Source organism: Pseudonaja textilis, chromosome 2 (assembly GCF_049901715.1).
Source record: "Pseudonaja textilis isolate UNSWEBS1 chromosome 2, rPseTex1.2, whole genome shotgun sequence".
NCBI lineage: Eukaryota > Metazoa > Chordata > Lepidosauria > Squamata > Elapidae > Pseudonaja > Pseudonaja textilis.
The window spans coordinates 119,011,997-119,032,846 of record NC_141991.1 but is presented as its reverse complement, the minus strand read 5'-3'; the positions used below and the strand labels follow the sequence as shown (position 1 = coordinate 119,032,846).

Below are 20,850 nucleotides of genomic sequence, written 5' to 3'. Positions count from 1 at the left end.
GAATTAATATTCCTTGCAGACAGCTGGTCATTTGCATCCTTTTAGAGGGTCACTGAAGCACTTGAAGGTTTATCTGTGTCCTCAGGGTCACCTGAGTGGTGCTCCTGGTTCCTGCAGTCTGCAATTTTTCCTCTGGAAATCCATTCCTACTCCCACACCATTCAAAGGGTGCTCATCCTGTCAAAGCTGAAGAAGTTTCTTGGATGAAAAGTGAAATGTCTTCAAAAGAAAAAACAAGAAAGTCCAGTTGCCTCCTGAAAAAGCACTTTGGGGACAATAAGCATGATAGCAAACATAGTGGAAAAAAACAATTATATACTAACTAAAACACATTCTCCACACCACATGGGGGGGACGACACACCAGCCTTTCAGATATGGCCCAAACCTCTGGAGGAATTCTGCTCAAAGGGACAAGTGCTGTGACAGGTAAGTCCTGTTCCCTAGATCCCATCAAACATTTCCAGTCATTAGAACAGTGGTCAAGCATATCTGCTGTGTTGGATTGTATGGGTCAGGGAGAAACGCTGAGAAAGAGGATAGTCAGGACCTATGTCTTGAAGGCTTTTGCACGCGATGACCAACATCTTGGATTGCAACCAGAAGCTCACTGGCAACCTGTGCAGCTGACATAGCAGAGATATAAGAGGTAATTGATGGTATAAAAAGCCACTGAGAGTCTAAGGAGAACCAGGTCATCAACAAGTGAATTTAATGCTGTTTCCTCCTCAACAATATTGGAAAAAATTGTTCAGAACCATTTAGTTTAGTGATGGCTTCTTGAAGAGAGGATATACATCCTTTCTCAAGGATGAATTTATGGCCACTTGGATTCAACTATACATTACCTTCTGGGAGGCTTTAACCAACCAGAGAAGGATATAGATCTAATCATGGCCACATTGACAATTACAAGTATTCTTCCTCAGAAATCATACAAACTTCATACAAAACAGGGCAAGACGACGCTCTGGCAGCTTGACAGGACCTCCTAGTCACAGTAATCAGAACTGCCAGTCCATTATTTGTGGATATGACAAGAGCCAAATCATAACTGCCTTTTTGCCTCTCTTACAAACATGAACTTTTGAAAAAGTTAGACAGGTAGCCCTCAACTTACAACAGGTCATTTAGTGACTGTTCGAAGTTACAACGGCACTGAAAAAAGTGACTTATGATCATTTTTCACACTTATGACCGTCGCAGCATCCCCACAATCACGTGATTGAATATTAAGCAACTGGCTCATATTTATGACCGTTGCATCATCCCGGGGTCCCTTGATCCCCTCTTGCGACCTTCTGACAAGCAAAGTCACTGGGGAAGACAGATTCACTTAACAATGGCGTTACTAATTTAACAACCGCAGTGATTCCCATAACCAGCCTGGCAAGAAAGGTTGGTAAAATGGGGCAAAACTCACGAAACAAATTTCTCCCTTAGCAGCAGAAATTTGGGACGTAAGTCGAGGACAACCAGTACTTAACCTGCAAAGCCCCAGAGACTCACCTTCACTAAGGGGTGGGTGGGTGAACTTACCCGTTCCTGCCCAAACCCGAGCTTTTGTCTTTTATTTCCAGAAGGCCGCAGCTTTCCTTCGCTTTCCTTCCTTCCCCCCCCCCCGCCCCCGCCCCTCTCAGTACAAACAATCCCATCAGCCTTTCTGACCTCCAAGTCCACCCCGCCCGGACCGAATGCTAACGTTCCAAGAACGCTCACAAACTCCGTGTTGCGCGGCAACCGCCCGCCAAGCTTCTCACCGGAAGCGGAAATCACTTGGGGCTGTGCTCGCCACTCCCTCGCTGAGCGTGAGAGAGAGAGAGAGAGAGAGAGAGTTGGGCGCGAGCCGTTGGCTGTGTTTGGATGGGTTCCTGGCAGCGGTTGTGCCCGTCCTGAGTTTCTTCCGCAGGCCTGAAGCGCAGCCTTGGCTTTTCCCAGTCTCATGTATCCCCTTTGCAGTAGGAGGAGGAGGTGGAGGAGGCGTAGCCGCGTCGGTGGCGAGGGCTTGGGAGTCTCCGAGACAGTTCGGTTCCCTTCTTCCGTCCCACTCCATTAGACCTCTTGCATTCCTTTCCCACCCTTGGTGAAGGGGTTGTGGTAAATAATCCCTTCCCTCAGTGGGAAGCGGTGCCCAAAGCCTCCGGCGTCGTGGACTGCGTGAGGTAAACGGGGCTATAGTAAACGGGGTCGAAGAGCCAAAGTTTGCAGGCTTCCCGTTGGGCACATTTCTTCTTCTTGAAATGGGGCGGGTGGGGGAAGTATGCTTGTGAGGAGATTGTGTGCATGTGACAGAGGTTCGGTGTTGCTATCCCGTGGGATTCAAATACACTGAACTTAGTGGCTCTGGGTGATTTGACTTGCTGAACCACAAATTATCCCAACACAACTTTAGCCTAGTGTGGACCGTTATTGGATGTGGTTCAGTGGGTTTATTTTATTTATTTGTTTGTCAAACATGTACAAGATAACAAGTATAAGTATAAACATAAACAAGAACAAAGGGAGTAAATACAGATAAATGGGTTGTGGACATAAACACACATACATATATGCACATACCCTGATTTACTCAGTCATGGGTGAGACTGTTGTACCAATCCAATTAGAGGTTCAAACCTTTAAGTAGTGTATAGTAATTTATAATTAAAAGAGTTAATCCTACATACATTTTCATAGAACGAAAAGAAACACTTGTTTTTTTGCTTGGAAACAGTGGCTTCTCCCCTCTGGAAAATACTAAACAACTGGCAGTGGTTTGCTCTGCAAGTTGGTTTCAATTTAGTTGTATACATATTTATAATGAGAAAGAATTCATAATTCTATAGATCTATAATTTGATAATAATCTTTAGGAATTAGGATTAATTTAGTAATTTGTGGGGTTATGACCGCATTTTCTACGCTCGATTCACTACAGGTTGGGAATGACTATTTGTGATGATTTGATAATTAAAATAGTAATATAGCTGTAGGAAACAACAGACTTGGTATTTTGATTGGATTGCTGAAGCAAATTCCCTGAAATGGTCCAAAAAGAAAAAAAAATTCCATGTGTTTTATTACACCTAGATACTACTATAATCACCTTCAGGTTCTATTCTGTGCGGAACTTGAAGACCATCACAAAAATATCTTAAGTGTAAACAGTGTAAATTTATGTCCTGCCTTTAAAACAGGTAGTTCTCAATTTACAGCCATTCATTTAGTGACTGTTCAAAGAAAGTGAAAAAAACCACTGTTTTCCACATTTACAACCATTGCAGAATCCCTTTGATCATGTGATCAAAATTCAGACACTTGGCAATTGGCATGTATTTATAATTGGTTGCATGTTATGGGATCATATGATCACCTTTTGTGATCTTCTGACAAGCAAAATCAATGGGAAAGTTAGATTCACTTAATATACTTGTTACTAATTTAACAATTGTAATGATTCTTGTGGCAAGGAAGGTCGTAAATTGGGACAACGTTCACTTAACAACTATCTTGCTCAGAAGTGTAAACTTTGGGTTCAGTTGTGATTAACTGAGGACTACTTGTAATGACAACAGGTACCATAAATATAACAATATTCCTTATCGGGATAACCTCACTGTGTGCTTGTAATACTGAAGTTGAGTCTGCATGCATGTTAAAATATTAAATTTTCCTTACTCAAAGATTTCATATACTTGTGATTAACCAAATGCAAAATATCTCAGCTGCTGCAAGTTCAGGGGAACAGTTCAAAGTTTTAAACTATTTGGGTCATAGAAACCAATGGAGCTTGTAACGAACTCCATTCCCCTTTTTTATATCTTAGAAGTTGTAAGTTGTATGCTTACTGTTAGTTGCCATCTCAGTCTACCAAAGTAAAGCCCAAGAAAATACTTAATAATAATAAAACATACAATAACAAGTAAACAAATGCTTTGGCAATTTTTATGTAGGCTAGGTGAAAAAAAGCAATCAGTAGCATGGACTTCTATTTGCAAAGCAAATTTAAATAACAGACTTGTGAAATTTTTGATCATCTCTCAACAAAAATGCTTATCAAAAAGCAACTCTTTGATACATGTACTGTAATTTATGTACATAAAAAAAGGTAGTTATTGCCCCCTGAGCGTACTTGAAATGGCCATTCAGAGCCTCAATATTTTGGATGTCCCTTCAACTTCCCTTTTGCTTTATCTCCAGTTCCAATGGGAACTCTAAAATTTTCTATAACCATCCAAGGCAGTGATCTTTGGACTATTGGTGCCTTTGGATTGGATGCTATTTGATGCTTGACTGTATATATTTGAACTTATTAATAACATCGTATTTGGAAAAATGTAGTAACTACTAAGATAAAAACTGCAAAATATAAAAGCTTTCATTTTGGGTATAATTTTCATTTTTGGTATAATTAAAATTTCTATTCTGAAAGGTATAGAGCAGGGCTGTCAAACTCCTGGCTTGCGGGCCAGATGTGTCACGCACTGGCCATGCCCACGCCCAGTTTAGCGAAGGTGAAAAAAGTCCCAATATGTCACATGACACCACTGTGACAACGTGAGTTTGACATCCCTCATATAGAGAGAGGAGAGCAAGAAATATTATCTATTACCTCAGGGGAAATATTTTGTGTAATGTTTGATGTCCCTTTTAAGTTATGAATATAGTGATGTAATCTGATCCTGATTTTCTGAATGATTTTTTTCAGTGATCTTGAAGAACACATCTGTACATAGCTTATTGACTGAGCACAATGAGCAGTGAAGAAGAAGCGTGGGAGAAATTGGATTCAGAATTTGACCATTATGTTGTGGATATGAAGTCTTATGTTTTAAAACTACCTCATAAATCAGGTAAAGATTAGACAATTAATGCATGTCATATTTTATTTTCCATTATATAGAAACGTGACTGAGTAAAGTAAGTAATAATATTACTTAATTCTTAAAATTACTGGAAAATGTGACTGGCAAGAAACTTACATGCTGGCAGATACACATTTTTCCTTCATATTTTCAGTGCAAAATACAGAAATAGAATAAAATGTTTTTGAGATACATAAATAGGAATTCAGTGCTTAGTAGATAGTTTAGAAAATATTTTCTGTGGTGATGTGATGTAGGCTTCAAGTATGGAGAGAGTTCCAAAGTTTAGTGAAAGTGAAAGAGTGTGTGTGTGTGTGTGTGTGTATAGGTAGTCCTCAATGTATGATTACAGTTGAGCCTAAACTTTCTGTTGTTAAGTGAAACATTTAAGTGAATTTTGTCCCATTTTATGTCCTTTCTAGCCACAGTTGTTAAGTGAATCACTGCAGTTAGTAACATGGTTGTTAAGTGAATCTGGCTTCCCTATTGTCTTTGCTTGTAAGTAGGTCACAAAAGTTGATCACATGACCTGTCATATATGAGTCAGTTGCCAAGTATCTGAATTTTGATCATGTGACCATGGAAATGCAACAATGGTCAGAAGTGAAAAACAGTCTTGTCACTTTTCTCAGTGCTGTTGTAACTTTGAACGGTCTTTAAATGAACTGTTGAGGACTACATATTTCTTTTAATCTTGGGATGCCCACACAAGTATCTCTGGAAACTCTTCAAAGCAGACAGAGATTTTTCTGCCATTGTAGGAAAAAGGGAAAGGGAAAATACTAATAGCGTGTCCTGGAAAGAGAGAGGAACCAAGTTAATTGCCATGATAACCTTTGCTTTAGCTCATCAGTAAGCAAGAATCTTATGTAACTGAACTGGTCTAGTCCTACAGTACTGTAAAGCTATTCAAATAATACTAGGAGATTTCCTGTGATATTTAAAATGAAATAAATGTATTGGTAGAGGAAGAATTTTGGTAAAGAAAAGCAATTCTTCATATCTTCTTATATTTTCATTTAATGTTTTTGTTAAGAAAATATGCCATTGTTCATAATCAGCTGGTCCTGAGTAAATGGGAGACAGAATATACAGTAAGAACTCTGCTCCCAAGTTAGTACTTTATGAGGAAAAGAAATTAGGAGAAAGATAACTTCCAATTTAAATTTCAGTAACTTTTTAGTTTGGAGTAGTGCCAAGTGAGATTTCAAAATATATTTGTTTAGTCCCAAAATAAATATTGAAGAAATTATGCCACTTCTAAATAAGTAAACTAATTTTGCCGCATGTGGTGGTAATGTAAAGTAATACAAGTTTTGTTTTTTTTAAAAAAGGTTGCTGACTAGAGAGTCTGAAGAAGCAAGAATCAGACATTTAAGGAAGTCTGAGGAAATACATATTTTGCAATGGGCAAAAACAAAAAATAGAAATATCAGAGGAAGTTCATAAAAGATTATTAAACAGAAAAAATAAATTAGTATAAAATGATACCAATCAAAATAATTGCCAGATTCTAGGCAATGAACAAAGTGGCACTCCAACATGGAACACATGAGTCCGTTATTGATAAAAAGGGATGTTTAGGAGGAAAGCACAAAAAATAATGTTACTTCAAGTTTACAGATTTAAAGGAACAAAGCAGGCTAAGAAAATTGGAGATGAAAGAAAAGGAGCTGCAGAGTTAGAAATAAAAGCCCTGCAATTTTTAGATGGACTGAGAGATAGAAGCGCTCAGTCTTAACATGAAAATGTCACAGGTTAAGGTTAGTTGGAAACCTTTTGCTTCCCATAAGGAGTTTACTGTTTATGAATTTTTCTGTTGCCTTTTGAAGATATGTAAGTTGAGAGATGATGACTTCAAGAAATTAATTCCAAATTTGATTACAAAATTAATTCCAAATTTGATTACAATGCCCTTTCTGAAAAACAAGTTGCTTTACTGTTATTTAAAAAGAAACCTTTGAACAGAGTTTATATATAAAAGAGCCTTTTAAAAATACTTTGTTTAAAATAAGGTAGTTTTATACATATCTCAAATACAGCCCAATTATAAAGTGATAGAGCAAGGAAGGTGGTCAAAAAGGTGGTGGCTTATCTGGACCTCTTTTCAGTCAGTGCTCAGGCCCAGATACAGTACAGAAATGGCATTGGTTGCGCTGTTAGAACTGGCAGGAGTGGGATGGAGGTAATCCATCCTTGTTCTCTTGATCTCTCTGTGGATTTTATGACAGTCGTCCATGGTATTCTTTTGGGTCAACTTAGGGGATTGGGGATGGTTTTTGCTGGTCCAGTTCCTTTCTCTAAGACCAGTTCCAATTAGTGTTGATAGGTAATGAGAGGTGCAATTCACAGCCCCCTACTTTGTAGCTTTGCAGAACTCGGTGCTCTCTCTTCTCCTTTTTAACATGTAACAGTTGGATGAGATCATCTGTCACCATTGGATGAGGTATCATCATTTATATACCTCTACCCTGGATGAAGTGAGTGATGTGGATGTTCTTTTGTGGTGCCTGGGGCTATGGGGGTCTGGATAGGGAGCAACATACTTCAGCTCAACCTTGGTAAAGTGGAATGGTTGTGGGTGGGTGATGGGGGCTTTCTTTATCAACTTGGTCTTAGATGGTTTTGCTCTACTTCAGAGAGGTGCATAATCTATGGGCCCACCTGGACTCATGGCACTTGCTCGAAGAGCAAGTAACAGTTGTGGCTAGGAGTGCTCAACTTCATGTTGCGTGCCAGTTACACCCATCCTTGGGTAGGGAGGCTCTTTGTTCAGTCACTCATGCTCTGGTCATCTTCTGTCTGGACTAATGCAATGTGCGCTAGATTGGACTACTCTTGAAAAGTACCCAGAAGCTTGACCTAGTACAGAGCGAGGCTGTGTGAGCAGTTGTAGGTTCCCCAGGAATAGCACATGTAACACCTCTGCTGCACAAGCTGCTTTGGGAGTTGGTTTGGCGCTGGGTCAATTCAAGATGTGTTTATGTTTTTTAAAGCTGTACATAGCACGGGGCCAGATTCCCTGTGGAACTGTCTTCACTCCATTATATTGGCCCATCCCATTCAGTCAGACAGGGAAGGTATTTATGGACCCCTTTGGTTAAAGAATAGCCACTGGCAGGGCCCAGGAAAAGAGCTTTCTCTGCCATTGCCCCTCTGCCCTTTGGAACCTTCTTCTCCCAGAGGTGAGGCAGGCCGCGACCCTCCTGATAGTTTGTAAATGCTTAGCTGGCTCTGTCAACTTGCTTGAGGCCCACAAAAGAGCATGCAGTCATTGGGCTGGCTAGTACTCTGAAGCCCCTCCTCCACTTTTTAAATCTTGAACTTTAACTATTCCTATGTTAACTGTTTTTATTACAATATTTATATATAGTTTTTGTGTTATTATATTTATTTGTACCCTGCCCAAAGTTGCTGTCTGTGGAGATAGGCAGTTCTTAAATATGGTATATAAATAAAAAAGTGGTAGATGGTTTGAAGAACATTAACATGCCTAAGTTAAATTTACTATATTTTTAATTTACCTTATGAGTTAAAGATAAGAATAAAAATTAGAGACTTTAATACAGTGATGAGAGCAGTTGGATAGAAAGCAATCATTGGTAAAACTGAGGTAAATGAGTTATTATTCAGTTCAACTTGAAAGAATGGTACACGAGGAGAACAACTTTTTGTTTGGAAAAACTCTTAAATTCCCAGAATCTTCAGAGAAAAAGGATGCAGTAGTTAAATGTAGCAAAACATCTTCCATCTTTGTATTAGGATTAATCTATAATGTGAATTTCTCATATGAATTCGGAAGTTAAAAATGTATTTGCTTCCCAGTGCCTAGTGCCTTTAAATGTTGGAAGAGTCAGTCCTTGCTTACTGAAGTTGGTATAAGAACTTGCCTAATTTTCAAAGGAGTCACACTTTGGCTGTCTAAACAAGCCCCCCCCCCCCCCAAATAATTTTCTTTTCCCATGAATAAATATGTTAACATAAAAAGCCAATTTAATTAATTTGCCAATTACTTTAAAAAATAATATAGCATGTAACTATTTATTAATGTAGCATGTAACTGTTTAATTTTTAAAAAGAGTCCTAACTTAGAAGTAAATATATCAGGCTGTTGGCATCTTAATGTTTCTTGTTTGTTAGATACTTAAGGATAATATTATGCACAACATTTTAAGTACTGTAATACACTTGATACACTTGTTTCATAATCTTTGTCTTGAAATAAAGAAGTTGCATGTTTGACTTCAGGATGGAGAAATATTGTTACTAATTTCTGTTTCCTAAATGTATCTTTTGCCTTCTTCAGAACGTTACAGATGCGCTGTTTGGATTAAAAAACTTTGTGAGCCTTCAGGTGCTGGCACAGGAATTGTTGGTAGGAAGAATAGAAACTTATATGCAAAACTGCTTCTTCATATGCTAAAGAGAGGAGTGCTAGAGGGACCATTTACACAAAAACCTGAATCAGGCATTTTGAAAACACTTCCATCATACATGGTAAACATCTAATTCTTTGCTATAATTTAAAATCAGTATGTTTCATATTTCTATCAATGGGAAGAGAGAACTGATTAGGGCTTCTTTTATTAATACAATTTATATAGCTGCCCAGTTATTCAAAAACTCTGGAGAATGAACAATCCCCCACCTTGAGAATTAGGCTAAAAGAAATAAACTAAAACTGCTTTGAGGCGCTATAAAAATGCAAAAGTACTAGATTCATTTGCCCGTGTCAGAGTTCCCATAATAATGACCTAAATCAATGTCTGGGTTTACTCTTGATGCTTAATATCTAGTTGAATAATACATCACAGGATGATGTTACCACTAATTTAGAATAGACTAGTATTAACATTAAGAACTGAGATATGATTTAGCACCATTAAATGTGATAAGATGCATGAGGAAAATTGAGGGCAAGGATAGGAAGCAAGGATGCAGACTATGACCTTGTTGCAAACAACAGTAAAACCAATCTGGAGTATAAGGAGGTTACATGGCTATTAATTGCTGTAATATTCTGGAGGCTATTTCAGTAATTTTAATACATCTGCAGTTTTCCTTATATCTTGGTTTGATGAGTGATGTTGAACATAGCATTCATACGACTCATCAAAGAAAGTTTGAATTATGGGGCATTAATAATGTCTTGGGCACTTTTGTAGAAAACATACTATGAGAAGATATGAGCCAAAGATTTTACTACTGCAATATGAAAGCGGACATAGCTGCATATTTTTTGAATATGCCTCAGTCAGTACAGTACTGTCATGATAGTTGTAAGAGATTTAGATATATTAATAGGGAAGTTTGTAAAATATATAACTTGTGCACATTTGAATACAGTTCTGATTTAAATTTGCAACAAAAGGTATATTAATTGGAACTTGAGATGAGCTACTGTGTCAAGAGCTCAGGTCATATACTAAATGATGGTTTGTTGAATAGGTCCAATGATTACCTAGTATTTAGAGTTATTGTGGGATTTATTTAAACACAGTAAGGATTATTTCTGGAAACTTACATTATGAAACATATTTTTCAATATTCTCTTTTGAAAATCTAGTCAATATATTTTGATGAACCAAGTTCAAAAAGAGCTTGGAGTAACATCCCAGAAGATTTACGTGACTGGGTCATGGAAGAATTGGGCCAGAGTGACCATAAACCAGATGAATCCTGGAAACTTTCTTTTAAAGAAGAATCTGCTTTGATTAGCACACCATTTAAACAGAGGTAAGAATTAAAAATATATCATTTTTTTTAGAATAGAATTCCTTATTGGCCAAGTGTGATTGGATACACAAGGAATTTGTCTTGGTGCATAATTAATGCTAGACTGATGTTCTTTTTCATATTTTCAAAATGAGTAATTTTTAAAATAGATCATGGTTGTAATTTATCTCTAAGAGACTTAGTTTCTTCTGATGTGGTAGATTTGCCTTTGTTACTTAATAGAATATCAGCTTATTAAGGTGGTGTCATTTGTACTTATGGCTTGGCTTCATTTGTATTCATGGCTTGTCCTTACCAATTGGTGGTTGCATTTCTTTTTCTAGTACCATGCTTCATTTTTGCCTCAGTAAATTGCATTTTTACATCAGTTAACTGTCATGTTTATGTGTTTAAAAGTTCAATACAAACAATATGAGTGTCAGTTTGTTGTAGTGATTGAGGCACTAGGCTGGAAACCAGGGGACCATGAATTCTAGTCCCATCTTAGCTATGAAAACCAGCTGGGTGACCCTGGGCCAGTCATACTCTCAGCCCAACTTACCTCACAAGGTTGCTGTGGAGTTATTTGTAGAAACAATAAAGGTGGGATACAAACAAACAAAAAAATAAGCCAAGAGTGGACCACCTGCAGCCTTCAACTCTTTCAGTAGTTTTTGTAACCTTCAGAATTCAGTGATGGAATTGCTGAATATCAGTGTCATAGTTCATGACAATTGAGGTTAGAATTATGTGACATAGATACTCATAGATATGTGTCATCAACTTGGTATTGACTCTTAGCAACCACATAGATTTTTCTTCCTGACAATCTGATTCTAACCTGGCTCAGATCTTCCAGTAATGAATGTTTCCATTGCTCTTGTAATGGAGTCTATCCACCTTGCTGTTGGTTGTCCTCTTTTCTTTGCTTCTATCCTTCTTTCTATTATACCCTTTTCTAGAGAACTAGGTCTTTCCATAATGTGTTGGATAATTTGAGGTTGGTCATTTGTGCCTCTAATGAGGATTCTGGATTGAATTGTTCAGCAATCTTTTGATTTTTTTTCTTGCCTGTTTATGGTAGTCTCAGGAGTCTTATTTTATTTGTAAATTGTACTTATGAGGCCACCCATCTCAGAGAACGTTATTCGAAACAATGAAACCATAAAATAACATTGCTAAATCAGAATGACATTAAAATGTTGATGTTACTTAAAAAAAGACTGGATGCTAGCATTAGACATTAGGGACAAGTATTCTCCAACACCGAAATTCAAAAATTAAAAGTTTGCTCCTTTATTGTTGATGTTTGATTCTAAAAGGCAGAAGTTACCTACCATATTGATGTATTCATTATAAATTCTAAAGGTGGTTGCTGTACTTGCCAATACCTTGGTCTTCTTAATATTTAATCTTAGTCCCATTTTCTTCATTATGCTCCTTGACTTTTATTAATAAAACTTCCAGATCCTTTGCATTTTTGTCTATTAGAAGTATCATCAGCATATGCTTCTTCCTTCAGATTTAAATCTGCATTAAAGGTAGTACTTGGCTAAAAATGTTAATTAGAACCAGAATTAACATTGGTAAGTGATATGGTTATAAAAGTGTGATGTCATGTGACTGCATCATTTAGCAACATCACATTTGGCAGTCCCTGTTGTCATTAACTGAATCCTACTAGTCGTTAAAGAAGGATCCTCTCTCATCCAAGCCATTTGTAGATTGGTCTCTCCCATCCCTGAATTTCTGTAAGGGAAGGGACTGCCACTTCTTGAACTCCCGCCACCTGCCTATCTCCCTCCCCAATCTCTGCCCTTTTAACTTTTTGTCTACCTGCTGATGCCAGCTGCCCCCAGTTCCCAGACAAGATTAAGTGCTTGATTATACTGTATAGTACAGGATGATGGCAGTGAAAGGACAGACTGCCTGAACAGGTTGTATGTGCCTGTGTTCCTTCCCCATCTTCAGAATGTCCCACCTAACAACAGAAATGTTGGACAGGTAACTAGAAGGAGGGAAGACAGGATGATTGCATGGATGTCTGCAACCATGGACCTCAGGATGAAGAGGTGGATTAAACAGAGCCAAACCTCAGGAACCAAAGTACAAACGCTAGATATCCTAATGAGAAGAAGTAACAGGAAAGGAAGCAGAAACTGAGAAAACTGGGGTGTGAGAACTGTTTGTTTCTTTTCCTCAGTCTGGCACGAGGTACAAGTTTTTCAAGCTGTTTCCCCTAGACAGTGTAAAGATGCGGAGTAAGAGAAAAAGAATCAAGAAGTCCAGCTAGAAACAAATAAGGAGAAGAGATAAAAAAAAGTGAAGATTTTGCAGAAATGGACAATAGAAGTTAAAAAAAGATCAGAAAGATTGAATTCTGTAATGAAAGCTCTATGGAGAGTGACCATGGAGATAATGAGATTAAGGACACCGAAAATGGGTCAGAAATAAATATATCTGAGATACAAAACAGAAAGATATGAGAATATAGTGAAATTGGACTTTAAAGTCAAGTGTAGATAAAGACCTTATAGAAAATAATTAAAATATAAAATAGTTTTATTATTAAGATGTATCTGTACAATAGTTCTAGACATAATTCCCTTGTATTTGTAAGGTTTCCTATTTTAAAGTACTCCCTGCTCTCATTGAGGGGAGATATAAAAATCAATTGTCCAAATTTCCACTGTGTTGTGTCTGTTGTAATCTGGGTCAGTCTGGTTATTGGTGGCTCAAAAAGAATACCCATGACAGATGATCCTCTCATATTGGATGACTCTTACCCTGTTACTAAGGAAAACTGATCATCTTTTGGAATATTAATGTTTTTTATGAAATGGCTAGATTAATGCCTTTGGATATTTGGTTGCTGATGTTACCATGTAAGAAAAGAACATCAGAGGCTATGAAACAGAAGTACAGTGGGAAGATGGAACATCCAAAGCTTGAACATGGGAAACCTTACCTAGTGAAAGAGGAAATGATTCGACTTAAATAGACATCAGTGAGTTGAAATGGATTGGACTCTTTCAGTCAGAAAATCATTTTTTTACTGTTCAGAACATGAAACATAAGGAACAGCATTGCTTTCTTAAGTTGTGTATAATACAGCCACTGACAAAATTATATATATTAGATTTCATGCAGCCCCTTTAATATGATTGTAATTCAAGGTGATGGTGTGATATGGATGCAGGAGAAAAGGAAGTTGAGTCTGGCAGTTAAATTACATCTGAGGTTGATAGAACAGTTAAGCAAGATGCGCTGCTTGTAGCTGAAGATCAGAATGCCAACACTGAAAATATTAAGAAGGGAAATATAGTCAGATTGTATGGCCAAGGAAACAAATGAAAGAGAACAATTTAATCAGTTTTAACCATCAAATGGTTTCTTCGTTGCTACCTTCAAACAACTAAGCAATGCCTACATATCTAAATATCACCAGATGGAGCACACAAACACCGTATTAACTATATTATTGTGCAAAGAGGTGGAAGAGCTCAATTATAATGGTAAAGATGTGTCCAAGGGCTGATTGTAGAACAGATAATGAACAACTGAGGTCATGTTACAAGTTAAGCTAAAGGAGAAGAATGAAAGTCGAGTTTCCAGATTACAATTATAAACATATACTGGTAATCTTCTATTAATGATCACATGACTAGCAATAAATGAACAAATAAACAAATAAATAAATGTATTGGCCACCCATCCTACCATGATAACTCTGGGTGGCTTAAAATATTAAAAGGGTAAAATTATACAAAACCTATGCACAATATGAACAAAATTCTATAAAAATATAAATACTCAACCCTAACTAAAAGATGGGGAGGGAGGGAGGGAATCGGATGAGCAGGGGGAGATGATGTGAGGCCTCTCCCATGAGAGCCCCAAGCCAACTGGCAAAACCATGTCTTTTAACTCTTGCAAAAGATCAGGAGGGTGGGGGCTAACCTCACTCGGGATGAGTGTGTGTGTCAAGATGTTCCAAAGAGCAGGAGCAATGGCAGCAATCTTCTCCTGGACCCCACCTGCCAGAATACCCCAGCCATTGGGGCTTGCAGCATGCCTTCTCGGCTTGCGTGAGTGGGACAGCCAACCCCATTGAGTAATCATTTAGTAAAGTGTTCGTTAAGTAAGATGTCATGTGACTGCCTATATGATTGCTTCATTCAACAACCAAAATCACAATCCCATACAAATTAAAATAACTAGTTGTGAAATATATTCTCTGTAGTTACAAAAATAATATGGCACAAAAGTAACGGATACTGGAACTTTGTGTTTTAGAGGATTATAACTACAGTGTAAATGCATACACTGCATTAAAGTCGAACCTTCAGACACTTTTGTTGCTCAGAGAATGTGTCTATTTGAAAAAAAACATACAATATGAGGATGCTCATTTTTCATTATTTTTTGGGATGATTTAAGCTCCTGGCTTTTGAAAAGATAAACATACCTGCTGTATCTTTCACATTTCTCTTTTTGCATGGGCATTTTGAATAGAATAGAATAGAATAGAATAGAATAGAATAGAATAGAATAGAATAGAATACTTTATTGGCCAAGTGTGATTGGAGACACAAGGAATTTGTCTTGGTGTAAATACTCTCAGTATACATAAAGAAAAGGTACATTTGCTAAGAATCAAGAATCATAACGTACAACACTTAATTAGTATATATTTGTTCTTGTTTTTTTAAATAAAACAAAATGGCATAAACATTTAAATTTTTCTTGAATGAACTTTAAGAGTTTGCTGCTGTTGAATCAGTAAAAAAAGTTTCATACTGGCTAGCTATTATTATTTGTTTCTTAGTGTAAGATGCTGAAATAAACAGCAGGTGGTGGTAGTGTACTACTGTAAAACAGACTAAAAGATTTCTTTGTGCTTTGTGAGAGTTTTTTGAGGGTGCATTTTGATATCCATTCTCTTTTTAGCTGGAATGATTTGCTGAAAAAATTAGTGATTTATAAACAGTAAAAAATCTATACTAATCAATCCAAGTTATGTTTCACATCAAAAGTTGATTGTTTTGGCACACTAGAATTATAACTTATCTTTTAATGGTCTTCTTTTTATTGTGTTTGTGGCAATTCCTGTTCCACATGTGATCAAATCTCTCTGCAGGAATTGACAGTTGAGATTGATGGAAATATAGCAGTCTGTAATTGGGAGGGCTACTCTCTTTTTGATTTTGCTATGTCACTTACTGTCCTTTTTAGAATTATGTACCTGTAATTCCTCCCTAATAATTTCTTGACAGCAATGGAAATGTATAGATGGCCACTCCTAGTAATATGGAAAATCAGAACAATAATGCAAAAGCTAGAAGGGTTCCAGCCTGAATTATTATGTTACTGTAATACCAATATAGCTGAATTTTAGATTATTGAAAAGAAACCTAATTGCATCTTTTGTCCCCATGCATTGCAGTCAAATTATGACAGCCGATGGATGTGGTTGCTCATGAAGTATATAGCAGTATTTTCTTTATAATGACTTTCATTGGTGACTCTTTTATTATCTGATATAAAAAATGAGTATTTTTACTTATAAGATCTTTAAAAATATCCTTTTCTAAAAGAAAAGACTCTTGGTATGTATTTGCAGTTTTGGAGAGGTACACCTTTTATATTATTCAATTGTTATTACTCTCTTGTATTGTCATCTTGGTATCTATGCAGAAAGTTGAAAGTAGGCTATGAATTTCTAGCATAAATTGATTCCATGTCAACCCCCCCCCCCAATTATTTTCAGCTTTGAAGAAATGTGAAGAAATGTGAGCAGTGGTTATTGACAAAAGCAATATCACATTGTAAACTCCATCCCATTGGCAGGGATAGGCTGACATGAGAGCTGGCTCAGGTATTCTGGCAGTTGAAGTCCACAGGCGATAAAGTTGCCATAGTTGCCCACCACTGCCTTGTGGGCATGCTTGTGATGTAGCAATGCACTTCAAAAAAGGAGTAGAACTTGCATGGCAATACTCAATATAATGCATCAGTCTGATACTCCTTCACTTTCTCCTGTTGATAAAGTTGTGCATGCTTTAAAAATGTATGTTTGGTAGTTATATGAGGTCATTTTCAAGGTGTGCACAGCCATAGCAATGTATGTTGGATGTAACTGGAGATTACTTTCCCTCTTTATGCTGCTGTCTTTCTGTTTTGTTAGTTTTATAATAAGTAATTCAGGGTGTTATGGTGACTAGATGCCAGAAATACAATGTAGGCTGAAGGGTAGTACTTGGTCTTTTGTTGGTACAGTATGAAAAACTATTTTGTATTTAGTTTTTAAAGAATTCTTAAGCTCGTGTGGTCTATTGGCTTATAATGCAGCTTCTTTTTGAAGCTAAGCAAGCCTGGATTAGGTTAAGATCAAGGTGGGAAACCACTTGAGAATCTCATGTACATTTAATTTACCAACATTATTTTTAAACAGTTTTGCCAGTATACAATGCCAAGAAAATGTTGTGGTTTAAGAAGGAAAATGCTGTATTTGCACCTCTAGCTGCTTCAAAATGTCTTTTTGTCTTTAAATACAAAGCATTTGATTACCCTAATATCTATGCCAACTTGAGCTCCTGAAAAATAGAAGATAACAATATGAGAAGTAGTAAATATATAATAAACTAAAGAAAAATGACTTGTAAATAAACTTAGTTCAACATTACCTAATATTAAAAAATAACCCTTGGCTTCATAATAATTTATGATGATGATCTGTGACTGAAATTTTGATGGCTCTCTGAGGACTCCATTCTAAACAGCTTCCAAATTAGAAGGCCAGTTATTTTGTTCTTTTTGAATATACTAAAATATGATGGAAACATACATCTCTTACCTACAAAAATATCAAGTGTTATATGTATGCACATCATATAATTTGGTTTTAATATTTAAATAAATTTAATTTATCATGTAGGAAAAAATAGAAATGGAGTAGTGACAGTGAAATGCTTGTTCAAGTTTAAATAAGTTAGCTCAGTGATGGTAAACCAGTGACGTGTGTCAAAGGTGACAACATTTTGGGTGACACATCTGTGTTCACCTATATTTGATGACAACTATTTCCAAAAGCAGACCTCACTCTTGTATGATTTTCAGAGGATGCAGAAGCAACACAAGAATGGGTCATGGTCTGTTTTGTACATGGCCTCCAGAATCTTCAAAAATCATGAAAGAACAGAGAGTGCTTTTGCACAGTTTTTGGAGGCTGTAGAGGCTGTGGAAGAACATTTTCTGAAGTTGCTTCAAGAACGAAGGCCCCATGTGACCTGGCACAGCCTCAGATAGGCCAAAGGGGCCTGTAAAAAGGAAAAGAACACTGCCTGTAGGTAAGCATCACGCAGCAGACTCTGGGAGGTGCTGGCCCCTGGGGACAGAGGTAGCCTTTTGGAGTGACAGGGGAGGTCCCAGGTTTGCACTAGAGGCCCTAGGTCTGATATCATATACATGTATCTGATATCATATACACATACATCAAAACTCACTTTAAAGGGCTGTGGTTTTAGGGAGAAGTATTAGAAGTAAGTTCACTACCTTGAGTTATATATAAAAATAATAAAGATGGGATTAAAAATATTTTTTTTTGGTGGCTTTGACCTAGTGTTGGCTCCTGGCAGTTTCCTGGGCAAGTGCCTTCAGTTTTCTTGGCAAGATTTCAGAAGTGGTTCGCCATTGCCTTCATAGGCCTGGGAGAATGTGAGTTGCCCATGATTACCTAGTCGACTTTGTGCCTAAGGTGGAATAGAACTACCAGGCTTCTACTTTAAAAAAAATTTTTTTATTGGTTTTTAAGACAAACATAGACAAACAAAACATAAAAACATCAAGCCATCTTCCATATATATATATATATATATTCATACATACATACACACACACACACACACACACACACACACACACACAGTGTGTCGGTTGGTTTACAAATTGTTTTGTGCTTCCATTTCATAGTCTTCAATTACAATTACATTGTATATATTCTCATATTTTCAATCAAATATTAAATACATTAATATCATTGTTAATCATTTGACTATACTTCATTCATTCATTCATGTTTTACAAAATAATCCATATTTTACTTAATTTGTTTTATGACTGTTCATATTATCATCTCAAATCTATCCTACAATCATTTTATAGATATAATAAGAAAAGAATACATCTTTATATATTTATTATTTTCCAAGAATCTACATATTTTATTACCATGTTTTATTGTCTAACCATTGATAGAATAGATCCCTAATTTTATAAAATTGTTTATCATCTTGTTCTCTGATTTCAAATGTCAATCTACTCATTTCAGCACATTCCAGTATTTTCTTAATGATTTCCTCCTGTAATGGTATTTTCTCATTTTTCCAATTTTTGACAAATACAATCCTAGCCGCTGTTAATACATTTACAATCAGGTATTTCAATTCTTTATTATATATTTCAGGTAAAATTCCCAATAAAAATATCTCTGGTTTCAAGTCTATATGCTTTTTTTTTCATTTTTTCCAACCACGTGTGGATTTTAGTCCAATATTTTTTGGCATCTGCACAAGTCCACCACATATGATAATATGAGCCAGGTATCTGATGACATTTCCAACATTTTTCAGATTTGTTCTTGAACATTCTTGCTAATCTTGTCTGGGGAAAATGCCACCTGTAAAACGTCTTATACAAATTTTCTTTATATGCTGTTGACATTGTCATTTTATAATTTTGAGACCACAGTTTTGCCATTTCTCTAGATCAATCCCATATCCAAAATTCTTCCCCCAAGCAATCGTAGTTTCTTTAACTTGTTCTTCTTCTAGTTTAATTTCTAATAAATATCCATACAATTTTTAATCACTTTTTCATCAGTACCTGTCAAAATCTTATCTGTCAGTCAGTTTATCATAGAAACCTTCTGTTTTAGAGACTTTATCATACCTTGAATGTATTTGTGCATATGAAAAACAATTCATCTTTATACCTTGTTCCTCTAATTTTTGCATAGATTTAAATTCACCCTTTTCATTCAATATTTCACCGTAGCTAACTGTTTGTTCCTTTTTATATATTATAGGATAAGAAAATGCTTCAATAGTCGATAGCCAGACTGGAATTTTCAAATAACATTGTCTTTTAGTCTTCTCCCAGTTTAACCACAGAGACTCCCGTATATAATGTCTTTTAAAATACCCCTGTGTTTTAGTTCCTTTATATCATAGAAAAGCATGCCACCCCAACAACAGATCATGTCCTTCTAATGTCAACAATCTAGTATTTCTTAATGTTATCCATTCCTTAACCCACATCAAATTTGTAGCTTGGTAATACAACTCCCAGTTAGGCAAACCAAATCCTCCTCTTATTCTGGCATCTTGCAAAAGTTTTAACTTTATTCTTGCCATATATATTTCAACACAGTTTTATTTAAATCTTCAAAATAATCTTTTCCAAGCCTAACTGGAATTGTTTGGAACAAATATAAAATACTGGGTAATATATTCATCTTGATTGTTGATATTCTCCCTATTAATGACAGTTGTAAATTTTCCCATTTCGCCAAATATAGCGCTATCTGTTGCTTAACTTTGATATAATTATTCTCTTTTAGTGTACTACATCTTGCTGTCAAATGTATCCCCAAGTACTTGATCTTATTTGTGACCTGAATTTTTGATACATCCGCCAGTTCTTCCTTTTGTCTTGATAGCATATTCTTTGTCAAGATCTTTGTTTTATCTTTATTTTCAAACCAGCCACCTTTCCATATACCTGTATCTTTTCTATCAATGTTGGTGCTGTTTCTAGTGGGTCTTCTAAAATGAAAACCAGATCATCTGCGAATGTTTGCAACTTAAATTCTCCCTTTTTAATTTTCATCCCTTTTATATCCTTTTCTTCTCTAATATTTCTGTTTAACACTTCCAAAGTTAACACAAACAACAAAGGTGATAGTGGGCACCCTTGTCTTGTTCCTTTTCTTATACCAATAGAGTCTGTCAGTTCTCCCTTTATCATTACCTTTGCCGTTTGCTTATGATATATAGCTTCTATTGCTTGAATAATTTTTTTACCAAAGCCCATATGTTCCAGCTGTAATAACATGAATCGCCAATTCACATTATCAAATGCCTTCTGTGCATCTAAAAATATCAAAGCCATTTGTTTTTCAGGGTGTGCCTTGTAGTATTCCAAAGTGTCCAAGATTACTCTCATATTGTCTTTAATTTGTCTCTTTGGCAGAAATCCATTTTGATCAGGATGGATAAAATTGTTTAAGTATTT

The 20,850-nt window shown here is 36.3% G+C and overlaps 1 protein-coding gene across 8 annotated transcripts in view; it reads left to right on the top strand.

Moving 5' to 3' along the window:
* The first annotated feature begins 1,789 nt into the window (after positions 1-1,789).
* The window catches only part of CEP112 (centrosomal protein 112), a 266,133-nt gene continuing 247,072 nt past the window's right edge, over positions 1,790-20,850 (top strand). For 4 of the 8 annotated variants that reach the window (XM_087925056.1, XM_087925057.1, XM_026711184.2 and 1 more), the window contains exons 1-4: positions 1,790-2,161; positions 4,686-4,830; positions 9,149-9,339; positions 10,409-10,578. In XM_087925056.1, coding sequence (XP_087781182.1) covers positions 4,731-4,830; positions 9,149-9,339; positions 10,409-10,578 — 461 coding nt within the window. In that variant the 5' untranslated portion in view covers positions 1,790-2,161; positions 4,686-4,730. Of the gene's footprint in view, positions 2,162-3,109; positions 3,175-4,685; positions 4,831-9,148; positions 9,340-10,408; positions 10,579-20,850 lie in introns of those variants that run through there. The other 4 variants (XM_087925054.1, XM_087925053.1, XM_087925055.1 and 1 more) reach the window with 2 other exon arrangements.